Source organism: Caretta caretta, chromosome 15, assembly GCF_965140235.1.
Source record: "Caretta caretta isolate rCarCar2 chromosome 15, rCarCar1.hap1, whole genome shotgun sequence".
Taxonomy (NCBI): domain Eukaryota; kingdom Metazoa; phylum Chordata; order Testudines; family Cheloniidae; genus Caretta; species Caretta caretta.
The window spans coordinates 2,858,522-2,870,717 of record NC_134220.1 but is presented as its reverse complement, the minus strand read 5'-3'; the positions used below and the strand labels follow the sequence as shown (position 1 = coordinate 2,870,717).

The window sequence follows — 12,196 nt, the reverse complement described above, 5'->3', positions numbered from 1 at the left end:
CAGCGACAAAAAAACCCAGCTCCCCTCTCAAGCGGTGGCAGGTTTATGGCCAGGAGCACAGCGCCCGGTGATAAATTGCTGTCTATACTGGTGCTTAAAACTTTTGTTGCTCAGGGGGCTGTTTTTTGACACCCCTGAAGGACAAAAGTTTTAGCAGTGAGAGCGGCAGCGCAGGCACAGCCTGTGAGACAGAGGCATTGTTCTGGCTTTAAAATGGGAGCTGCTGTTTTCGATCTCCTTAGAATCCCACCCACAGCTGTGAAGTATTCACCGAAACATTCACTGCCCGAGCTGTGAGCCCAAATTCTGCAAGACAAAGGCAAGTGAGTCCTGCCCTCCCCTGTAAATCTCTCAGGCTGCGCAGCAGCCACAGTGTAAAACTACCCCAAGGGCTTTTAAAAACAACTTGCTCACTGCTGTATGGCCCAGAACACCAGATACACTGTGCACCCAGTTCCGCAGAAAACTCTTAAGGGATGTTCACAAGCCCTATTTCCCCCTTACACTGGTAAAGTTCTTTCACAATTCAGGATGCAAGGCAGGAAGATTTATCCACATTAGGATTTCATCAGCAATCCAATTCCATGCTTGCGCTCTAATAAGCACTCTACCTGACTGGTTGTTCCTCATACGGATAGCTTTTGCTTTGGCCAGCTCCAAAGCAGTGACCCATCGTTGCCTCTCCACTTCGGAGCTTGCCTTTAGATGGTATGTCCTTCCCCCATTGGAGAGTACGATGTTACAGGAGTCCTCTGTATCAATGTGCGCTGTTGACAAGTTGATGGTTCCGCGGCAGGTGTGAGCCATTTCAGCCTGTGTCCTGCAAGAGAGAGAAGGGGTATAAAATCCTCTGGGTCCACATTCAGACCTTTTAAAAAACTACTATTCCTTGACCACACAACATTCCCCTGCTTGCCATGCGCTATTCTGCAAAACTAACCCGCTAGAGCAGCTGCAAAGAAAAACACCCAGAGAATTCAGAGAACAAAACTGAGCCTTCAAAGCCAGGAGCACTTCCCGAAAGGAACAGAAACAATCCAACACACACAGTTTGGAATAAAGTGTTCAGTCGCTTTCACTGCGCAGCCCTCGTCTGTTACCTTTAGGGTTTTGCAACCCAGCAAAATAAGCTTCTTGCTGTCCAAAGTTACACTACTTAAAGCTCTTTCTCCCCCCCCCCCCACAGCATTTCCCGCCTAATTCTTACTGCTGCTTCTTTCCCTTCCCACTTTCATTGCTAGGGTCCCATTCAGTAGCCCTGACTCACAAGACTAAGGGTATGTCTACACTACGAAATTAGGTCGAATTTATAGAAGCTGGTTTTTTAGAAATCGTTTTTATATATTCGAGTGTGTGTCTCCCCACAGAAAATGCTCTAGGTGCATTAACTCGACGGAGCGCTTCCACAGTACCGAGGCAAGCGTTGACTTCCGGAGTGTTGCACTGTGGGTAGCTATCCCACAGTTCCCGCAGTCTCCGCTGCCCATTGGAATTCTGGGTTGAGATCCCAATGCCTGATGGGGCTAAAACATTGTCGCGGGTGGTTCTGGGTACATATCGTCAGGCCCCCGTTCCCTCACTCCCTCCATGAAAGCAGCAGCAGACAATCGTTTCGCGCCTTTTTTCTTGAGTTACCTGTGCAGATGCCATACCACGGCAAGCATGGAGCCCGCTCAGGCAAACGTCACTGTATGTCTCCTGGGTGCTGGCAGACACGGTACTGCATTGCTACACAGCAGCAGCAACCCGTTGCCTTGTGGCAGCAGACGGTGCAATAGGACTGGTAGCTGTCATCATCATATCCGAGGTGCTCCTGGCCACGTCAGCCAGGAGCGCCTGGGCAGACATGGGTGCAGGGACTACATTAGAAGTGACTTGACCAGGTCATTCTCTTTAGTCCTGCAGCCAGTCCTATTGAACCATCTTATGGTGAGCAGGCAGGCGATACGGATTGCTAGCAGTCCTATTGTACCATCTTATGCCGAGCAGCCATGAGATGCAGATGGCTTGCAGTCCTTCTGCACCGTCTGCTGCCAGCCAAAGATGTAAAAGATAGATGGAGTGGATCAAAACAAGAAATAGACCAGATTTGTTTTGTACTCATTTGCCTCCTTCCCCGTCTAGGGGACTCATTCCTCTAGGTCACACTGCAGTCACTCACAGGGAAGGTGCAGCGAGGTAAATCTAGCCATGTATCAATCAGAGGCCAGACTAACCACCTTGTTCCAATAAGAACAATTACTTAGGTGCACCATTTCTTATTGCAACCCTCCGTGAAGTCCTGCCTGAAATACTCCTTGATGTAAAGCCACCCCCCTTTGCTGATTTTAATTCCCTGTAAGCCAACCCTGTAAGCCATGTCGTCAGTTGCCCCCCCTCCATCAGGGCAACGGCAGACAATCGTTCCGCGCCTTTTTTCTGTGCAGACGCCATACCAAGGCAAGCATGGAGGCCGCTCAGCTCACTTTGGCAATTAGGAGCACATTAAACACCACACGCATTATACAGCAGTATATGCAGCACCAGAACCTGGCAGAGCGATACCGGGCGAGGAGGCGACGTCAGCACGGTCATGTGAGTGATCAGGACATGGACACAGATTTCTCTGAAAGCATGGGCCCTGCCAATGCATGCATCATGGTGCTAATGGGGCAGGCTCATGCGGTGGAACGCCGATTCTGGGCTCGGGAAACAAGCACAGACTGGTGGGACTGCATAGTGTTGCAGGTCGGGGACGATTCCCAGTGGCTGCGAAACTTTCGCATGCATAAGGGCACTTTCATGGAACTTTGTGACTTGCTTTCCCCTACCCTGAAGCGCATGAATACCAAGATGAGAGCAGCCCTCACAGTTCACAGGCGAGTAGCGATAGCTCTGTGGAAGCTTGCAATGCCAGACAGCTACCGGTCAATTAGGAATCAATTTGGAGTGGGCAAATCTACTGTGGGGGCTGCTGCGATGCAAGTAGCCCACGCAATCAAAGATCTGCTGATATCAACGGTAGTGACCCTGGGAAATGTGCAGGTCATAGTGGATGGCTTTGGCTTTGCTGCAATGGGATTCCCTAACTGTGGTGGGGCCGTAGACGGAACCCATATCCCTATCTTGCAACCGGAGCACCAAGCCGGTGAGTACATAAACCGCAAGGGGTACTTTTCAATAGTGCTGCAAGCTCTGGTAGATCACAAGGGACGTTTCACCAACATCAACGTGCGATGGCCGGGAAAGGTACATGACGTTTGCATCTTCAGGAACTCTGGTCTGTTACAAAAGCTGCAGGAAGGGACTTTATTCCCAGACCAGAAAATAACTGTTGGGGATGTTGAAATGCCTATATGTATCCTTGGGGACCCAGCCTACCCCTTAATGCCATGGCTCATGAAGCCGTACACAGGCAGCCTGGACAGTAGTCAGGAGCTGTTCAACTACAGGCTGAGCAAGTGCAGAATGGTGGTAGAATGTGCATTTGGACGTTTAAAGGCGCGCTGGCGCAGTTTACTGACTCACTTAGACCTCAGCGAAACCAATATTCCCACTGTTATTACTGCTTGCTGTGCGCTCCACAATATTTGAGAGAGTAAGGGGGAGACGTTTATGGCGGGGTGGGAGGTTGAGGCAAATCGCCTGGCTGCTGGTTATGCGCAGCCAGACACCAGGGCGGTTAGAAGAGCACAGGAGGGCGCGGTACGCAAAAGAGAAGCTTTGAAAACCAGTTTCATGACTGAACAGGCTACGGTGTGAAAGTTCTGTTTGTTTCTCCATGATGAACCCCCCCCCGCCCCTTGGTTCATTCTACTTCCCTGTAAGCTAACCACCCTTCCCTCCTCCCTTCGATCACCGCTTGCAGAGGCAATAAAGTCACTGTTGCTTCACATTCATGCATTCTTTATTCATTCATCACACAAATAGACGGATGACTACCAAGGTAGCCCAGGAGGGGTGGTGGAGGAGGGAAGGAAAATGCCACACAGCACTTTAAAAGTTTACAACTTTAAAATTTATTGAATGCCAGCCTTCTGTTTTTTGGGCAATCCCCTGTGGTGGAGTGGCTAGTTGGCCGGAGGCCCCCCCACCGTGTTCTTGGGCGTCTGGGTGAGGAGGCTATGGAACTTGGGGAGGAGGGTGGTTGGTTACACAGGGGCTGTAGCGGCAGTCTGTGCTTCCAGCAGCCTCAGCGTGATGAGAGGAGGCAGGATTCAATGCTGCTGCCACCTTTCAGCTTCAGCCCGCCACTTACTCTCTTCAGCCCTCCACTTACTCTCCCGGTCATTTCGTGCTTTCCTGCACTCTGACATTATTTGCCTCCACGCATTCGTCTGTGCTCTGTCAGTGTGGGAGGACAGCATGAGCTCAGAGAACATTTCATCACGAGTACTTTTTTTTTTTCTTTCTAATCTTCACTAGCCTCTGGGAAGGAGAAGATCCTGTGATCATTGAAACACATGCAGCTGGTGGAGGAAAAAAAAGGGACAGCGGTATTTAAAAAGACCCATTTTATAAAACAATGGCTACACTCTTTCAGGGTAAACCTTTCTGTTAACATTACGTACATAGCACATGTGCTTTCGTTACAAGGTCGCATTTTGCCTCCCTCCACCGCGTGGCTACCCCCTCAACCCTCCCCCCCCCATGGCTAACAGCGGGGAACATTTCTGTACACCCACAGGCAAACAGCCCAGCAGGAACAGGCACCTCTGAGTGTCCCCCGAAGAAAAGCACCCTATTTCAACCAGGTGACCATGAATGATATCTCGCTCTCCTGCGGATAACACAGAGAGATAAAGAACGGATGTTGTTTGAATGCCAGCAAACATACACTGCAATGCTTTGTTGTACAATGATTCCCGAGTACGTGCTACTGGCCTGGATTGGTAAAGTGTCCTACCATGGAGGATGCAATAAGGCTGCCCTCCCCAGAAACCTTTTGCAAAGGCTTTGGGAGTACATCCAGGAGAGCCGCAAATACCAGGGCAAATTAATCCTTTCACATGTTTGCTTTTAAACCATATATAGTATTTTAAAAGGTACACTCACCGGAGGTCCCTTCTCCGCCTGCTGGCTCCAGGAGGCAGCCTTGGGTGGGTTCGGGGGGTACTGGCTCCAGGTCCAGGGTGAGAAACAGTTCCTGGCTGTTGGGAAAATCGGTTTCTCCGCTTGCTTGCTGTGAGCTATCTTCTTCGTCCCCAAAACCTGCTTCCGTGTTGCCTCCATCTCCATTGAAGGAGTCAAGCAACACAGCTGGGGTAGTGGTGGCTGAACCCCTAAAATGGCATGCAGTTCATCATAGAAGCGGCATGTTTGGGGCTCTGACCCGGAGCGGCCGTTCGCCTCTCTGGTTTTCTGGTAGGCTCGCCTCAGCTCCTTAAGTTTCACGTGGCACTGCTTCGGGTCCCTGTTATGGCCTCTGTCCTTCATGCCCTGGGAGATTTTGACAAAGGTTTTGGCATTTCGAAAACTGGAATGGAGTTCTGATAGCACGGATTCCTCTCCCCATACAGCGATCAGATCCCATACCTCCCATTCAGTCCATGCTGGAGCTCTTTTGTTCTGGGACTCCATCATGGTCACCTCTGCTGATGAGCTCCGCATAGTCACCTGCAGCTTGCCAAGCTGGCCAAACAGGAAATGAGATTCAAAAGTTTGTGGTTCTTTTCCTGTCTACCTGGCCAATGCATCCGAGTTGAGAGTGCTGTCCAGAGCGGTCACAATGGAGCACTCTGGGATAGCTCCCGGAGGCCATTACCGTTGAATTGTGTCCACAGTACCCCAAATTTGACCCAGCAAGACTGATTTAAGTGCTAATCCACTTGTCAGGGGTGGAGTAAGGAAACCGATTTTAAGAGCCCTTTAAGTCGAAAAAAGGGCTTCATCGTGTGGACGGGTGCAGGTTTACATCGATTTAACGCTGCTAAATTCGACCTAAAGTCCTCGTGTAGACCAGGGCTAACTCTCTCTCTGCCATGCCCCTTTATCTGCTCTCAATTGTTGCCTCTTGTCTGATGTTTAGACTGCAAGCGGGGGGGGGGGGAGGGGGGGGGGGGGGGGGAGAGTTGTGACTTCCCGTCTGTGAAGCTCTTCGGAGCTGTACACATGCATTTTAGCAACATGACAACCAGCCTTGACAACACTCCTGTTTGCTGTATGGGATTACTCACGTGAGTAAGGGCTGCAGGCTCAGCCTCATATTTTTGTAGGATTAAACGCCCACAGAATTCACTTCACCCCAGACACATGTGTAGCACTCAGCCCAGCAGTGAGCCCTGCGAGGGAAGTCATTGGCCAACATTCTACTGGGGACAAACACCTTCCTAGGAATCATTACTTAGGGGTGATTTCATCCCCTAATTCGCAGGAAACTAGGCTGTTAGATTTACTCTGCATTTGTAAAGTGCCTGTTGCTCACGATGCTATATGCCAATGGTTCCCAACCCACCGGGGCTCGTCTCTCACCTGTGCTCTCCCTTCCCCTGGGCAGCAGGCAGCGGCGTGGGGAGCAGGATCCAGCTGCAGATGCACGGAAGAGCACCTCCAGGGACCACATGGGATGGGAACAGGCTGCTGACTGTCCACTCGTTAGCTCCGGCTGCTTCCTCCGAGCTGCTGTGATGCCTGGATCCTGCTCTCACTTCCCCCGGGCAGCAGGATCCAGGCAGCAGTAGCAGTGTGGAGGAAGCAGCTGGAACCAGCCAGCAGACAGCTGCAGGAGCTGCTCAGTCAGGGACCTTTGGACACCAGTGTCAGAAAACTTTCTACAGTTGGACCGGCCTGTCCCTGGCTTAGCCTGATGGGTGGTTTGAGCCAACCCCTGCCTACTGCCTCCCTCACTCAGTCTCTTCACTTCAGCCTCACTCCACACCTGCCCCTCATGCCCTCCTGCTTTGGCCCTTGCCCCCACCACTCCTCTCCTCAATGCTCCCTCTCGTTTGCCTTGCCATTTGGTGCATCCCCTCCCAACCACACTCCATCAGCCAAACAAATCATTTGCTGCCCTCAAATTTAGAGACTAACCAATTTGAGCATAAGCTTTCGTGAGCTACAGCTCACTTCATCGGATGCATACTGTGGAAAGTACAGAAGACGTTTTTATACACACAAACCATGGAAAAAATGGGTGATTATCACTACAAAAGGTGATCTCTCCCCTCCACAGGAGAGTGGGGTGGGGGGAGAGAAAACCTTTTGTAGTGATAATCACCCATTTTTTCCATGGTTTGTGTGTATAAAAACGTCTTCTGTACTTTCCACAGTATGCATCCGATGAAGTGAGCTGTAGCTCACGAAAGCTTATGCTCAAATAAATTGGTTAGTCTCTAAGGTGCCACAAGTACTCCTTTTCTTTTTGCAAATACAGACTAACACGGCTGTTACTCTGAAACCTGCCCTCAAATTGTTCACTCTGCTTGTGCATTATCCTCCCTCCCTGCATTCCTCTGCGGGGCAGGGACTGTCTGCAGCTCTGTTTGTACAGCCCCAACTACGTGGCCATTCTTGGTTAGTCCCTAGGCACCACCATGATTAATAAAAATGGAAACCATGGCATAGGATTTAGAAACCTCCAGCTCCTTTTTATCACAGCGTCACTTTTTACTCCCCCCTCAGTGGTGGTTTATGGCATGTTTTAGCCTTACATGAAGTGCAAGGAATTTTTCATACAATTAAGTAGCAGGGTCCCAGGCCTGCAGAATTGATGATCTAATTAAACCTCAAAAGCAATTGAAGACCAGCAGACCATGACTGGGAGGGGGAAGGGCAATGGGAAGGAGAAGCAAGATGGAGGAGGAATGCTGCTTCTGGATGAGCAGATTGTGGGCTGCTTTGCTGGTATCTTGTTAGTTACATTTAAACAGTTGTCATATTTTGAACTGCAGAATGCAAGGTTTTCTCCTGTGCTTGATGCTGAGCTGGGGGAAGGGAGGATCTGAGGCAGTAAGGGGAGGCTGCTGCTGAGTGACAGTCTCCTGGTTGCAAATTTCCCCAGCAACAGCCTGAGAATAGCAGCAGTTTGCTCAGTGATTTGCAGTGACTTTTCAATTACTGATGCCATTTTTTATTTTTAATTCTCCCCTACGCCTAGTGATGCTCAATCCCGATTAAGGAGTATGCCCAGGTCAAGTTTATCGTTCTAAACTTCAGCTGGTTTTGCTATAGGCTTGTTTCAAAAACGTGGTCAGATTTTTTTAAAAATACGAACGAAGTATAGTGTCCCCTTTCCCATGGCTCAAAAACAGAGGCAGGGATTTTGCTTAAGCTTTCTGAAAAAAATTACTTTCAGTCAGACACCATCCCTGCGAAATTTCAGCCCAAAAGAAGTTTTGGAAAGTTGGAGGCATGTGAAAATAGGGAGTATGGGAAAAGAGTTTTGCAGCCTTCACTGCAGGAGTCATACTGCAGCAAGATGCTAATTCACCTAGAACAGTGATTCTCAAACTTTTGTACTGGTGACCCCTTTCACATAGCAAGCCTCCAAGTGCGACCCCCCCTTATGAATTAAAAATACTTTTTTATATATTTAACACCATTATAAATGCTAGAGGCAAAGCAGAGTTTGGGGTGGAAGCTGACAGCTCGCGACCCCCTGAGGGATCCCGACCTATAATAAAGGCTGGTAGATGACATGCAAGTGTTTGCACATACACACAGGAGTGAGTCCCAGAGGTAGCAGCATATGAGAGATGTGTCAAGGTGTAGATGCATCTATGACAGGCCTCATTAACCAATCAGATCACAGCTGACATCCAAGATCTTGCACAAAAAGTTCATAATTACACCTGGCCAATTGTGTAATGCTTCATGGGTGGGAAGCAGGAGGCCTTGATTCCTACAGAACATTTTATGCCCTGAAGTTAGAGACCTCATTAAACACGTGCTTAGCTTGCACCATTCCAGATGTTATTAGTGGCCATAATATTATCTAGGCATTTTAAAAAGCCATCTACAGAATTTCTTGGTGACTTCCTGCAGCAATGAGTCCTGCAGGTTAATTATTGGCTACATAGACACTACCTGAAGTATTCTGTCCATTGACTGGTTCTAAAGGTACTAAGTTCTCATGAGTATCACGGAACAGGGTAAAGACAGAGGGGACGGATCAATTTTCACAAAGACCCTCAAGGCCCCTCTAATTCCTCTTCCCGATAAATCCTTAGTATAGCCCACACCGTCAGTGAAAGACTCTTATGGTCAACTGTCCTCCACCTGCTCCTCATTGGATCCACCCCCACCTGGTCACATAACCCTGTGTCATCCACATCAACTACTTTACAGGGAACAGTGACATCAAGCGACATTTAAAATATATCAAACCGCTTTTAAGGGCTCCACCGATTTGAAAAGTTAACTACATTGTCTCCTTTGCCTCTTCACCTCCCCTTCCCTCTGCTCTCTTCCATGTTCCTGGACCCATTATTCCCTTCTTGTACATACTGCCCTGGCAGCCAGCCATCCTCTCCTTCCCGGGACACACAATGGTCATGCTTAAATTTGCCAGTTACTTTATGCAGGGATTTTCAAAGGAGTCTAAGTGAGTTAGGTGTTCAACTCGCACTGAAACCAATGGGATCTTGGCTCTTAACTCACTTGGGCTCCTGTGAAAATCTCAGACATATGTAACTCCTTAGCCAACTCACTCATTAGGGTGGGATTTTCAAAGGCGCATAAGTGGCTCAGGAGCACAGATCCCACTGGCAGTTCATGGGACCTGTGCTCTTAAACAAATCGGGTGCCTTTGAAAAGCCCGTTTGGTTGGAATGTGAAGTATTTCCTGCAGCAACTGTAGGTGAGTACAAGAGAATAATGACTCCTCCTTTCCAGCTGCTTTTAGAGTCCTGCCATGCCAAAGAACCTGGGAATGTGGAGAACCTGCACCATGTGACCACCCAGCTCTCCACAGTCCTACAGCAGATGATGTATGAACCCCAGTTTGGGAATTACTGGGTTAAATAATCATAGAAATGTAGGGTTGGGAGGGACCTCGCAAAGTCACCTGCTCTCTACGCCCCCTCCTGCCCCAGTTTTAGCTGCTCCTTTCCTAGATCATCTCAGCTCTATGCTCCTCAAGGAGAGGCAGGGATCTCAGCCAGTGTTCCAGGAGAAGATTGACTATTTTCTGCATCTTCTCAGATTCACCCAGAAAGCAGGCGCACTTTTTGAACTGCTGCTGCTCCCTAGCAATGCTTTCACTGAGCCAAACACAGCAATGCCAAGCCTCTCTGCCCTGAAGAACTCTGCATGCTCAGAGCCCACCACCATGTAACTGTGCAAGGGACGGACATGGACCTGCTCTGTAAGAATTTTATGCATACTGGAAACAAATATTTATTTTCACTTTATTTTCACATTTATTATAAATAAATTGCAATGCTGTGCTGTTATAAGGGATATGATTCGGAGTTGTAACCTTCTAGCTGCATTTAACACTGTCTCATTGGGAACAGCATCCCTGTTAATTACTGAGTGTCCAGTGATAGGGGCTGAATGATGCAGGGGAAACACTCTTCAGTGGGGGTACCTACCGTTAACCTGCAAAGCAATCCATGGCAGAGTCCCGAGGAGAGCATTTGAAAGGCTGGTGCTGTACAGGAGCTCACACCCAGCTACCACAAGACAGATGCTCTCCATCTGGAGACGGGGGGTTGGGGGGGAGGAACATGGTGACTCTCAATCCTGGCTGCAGCGAGAAAGCGTGTTACTGTATGAATCTATTGGTTTAGTTTAACAGGCGGCTGTAAGGAAAAGTGAGCAGGATGGAAACAATGGCTCATGCTAAGCCACCCCTCAGCAAACACGTGAGGATGTTATGGGACAACAGCAGGGCCTCTGGCTCTGAGGAGCCTGGCCCAACCTCCCCAAAGCCTGCTCAGTTGGTTTTAAACACACAGGGCCGAAGCACAGGAACTGACAAGAACCAAGGAACTCTGGCTGGATTAGAAGGGACTCTGCCTCTCAAGACAGGAGAAGGAGTCTCGGTAAGGGAAGTCAGTCACCCAAGCTAGGCCTGCCTAGGTGGCCACCATCACAGGATGGTAGAGCTTTAGGTTAGAGAGACATGCCTGAGGACTGTGGGTTCAGCACAGACTCACTCAAGAGTTGCCCTCCTATTCTGTGACTCTAAGCCATGGGCTGTGTCATGTGGGATGAGCTAGGACCACCCACTGCATTGGGAGTCCCTGGAAGAGATGTGGTTGATTCAGCCAGAATTCCTCTAGTCTGGGGCTTCCATAAAGCAGCCACTCTGCCATCCCTTTACAGGTGCTGCACATGTGCCCCATCTTTTTGGTTCTGCTCTACTGACAGGTGCAAAGCCCTGGCCCCAGTCCCACCCTGCCCTCTTTGGGGAACTTGACAGAAGGGTGCAGAAGTCTGTGCCACTGAAGGGGGACCCACAGTCATGATCCTGCTTCTAGGATGATGCTCCAATAAGCCAGTGCTGTGGGGAATAAACAACAACTTCCATGCACCAGAGTCAGGTAAAGGATGGAAGAGCAGCCCTTTCCGGACAGCACAGGCTGGGGCTAGCTGACCAGGAGCCAGGACAAGCAGCTGCAGAGACATGAGGGCTGCCACGCCCATTTTTACAGAATTTGATGGCAGTCAGGGAAGGGGGCAAAGGCCTTTGCTGCTCTGTTACTGAGGTTGAAGAGAGCCCTACAGAAACCCCAGGGAGCCCACCTGCACCTCCTGGGAGCTCCCCATCTGCACTGAACCTGGCCTGTCCCAGGGAGACTGGAGCCTGGCACAGAGCCTGTGCTCCCCATGCAGCTCCGGGCTGGACGCTACAGAGGAGCACAAGGAAAGAGCGGGGAGAAAGACCCCTTCATGCCCTCTACTAGCCCTGTGGGCCAAATTCAACCCTGGTGTAACCCTACGGAGCTCAGCATAGCTGCATCTGCTTGCACCTGGGCTGAATTTGACCCTGAGTGCCATGAAGCTACCACTTCCAGGCCTGGCACCACCCTCCCTGGTGTTACCCTCACAGGAGGGCTGCTTTCCTCTTTAAGGCACAAAGCCCCAAAATGACCATGGGTTTTTTGCAAATAAAGTGAAGGGTTCTAAGGTGACTCCACTAAACCAGCTTAAATCACAGCATCCCTGCTCCTCCAGCCAAGGAAACTGCTTCTAATTTTCTAACTGGTGCTTTGCTTTATTTTTAAAAGAGTGACCTTTTCCTGGAAACTTGCATGGGAGATCAGTTACCATA

General features: G+C 49.6%; 1 protein-coding gene across 5 annotated transcripts in view; it reads right to left on the bottom strand.

Annotated features, from left to right (window-relative positions):
- The window catches only part of OSBP2 (oxysterol binding protein 2), a 371,738-nt gene that overhangs the window by 300,073 nt on the left and 59,469 nt on the right, over positions 1–12,196 (bottom strand). For 4 of the 5 annotated variants that reach the window (XM_048822247.2, XM_048822243.2, XM_075120169.1 and 1 more), the window contains one exon: positions 612–820. In XM_048822247.2, the coding sequence (XP_048678204.1) occupies positions 612–820 (209 nt within the window). Of the gene's footprint in view, positions 1–611; positions 821–5,034; positions 5,419–12,196 lie in introns of all 5 variants that reach the window. The other variant, XM_048822244.2, reaches the window with a different exon arrangement.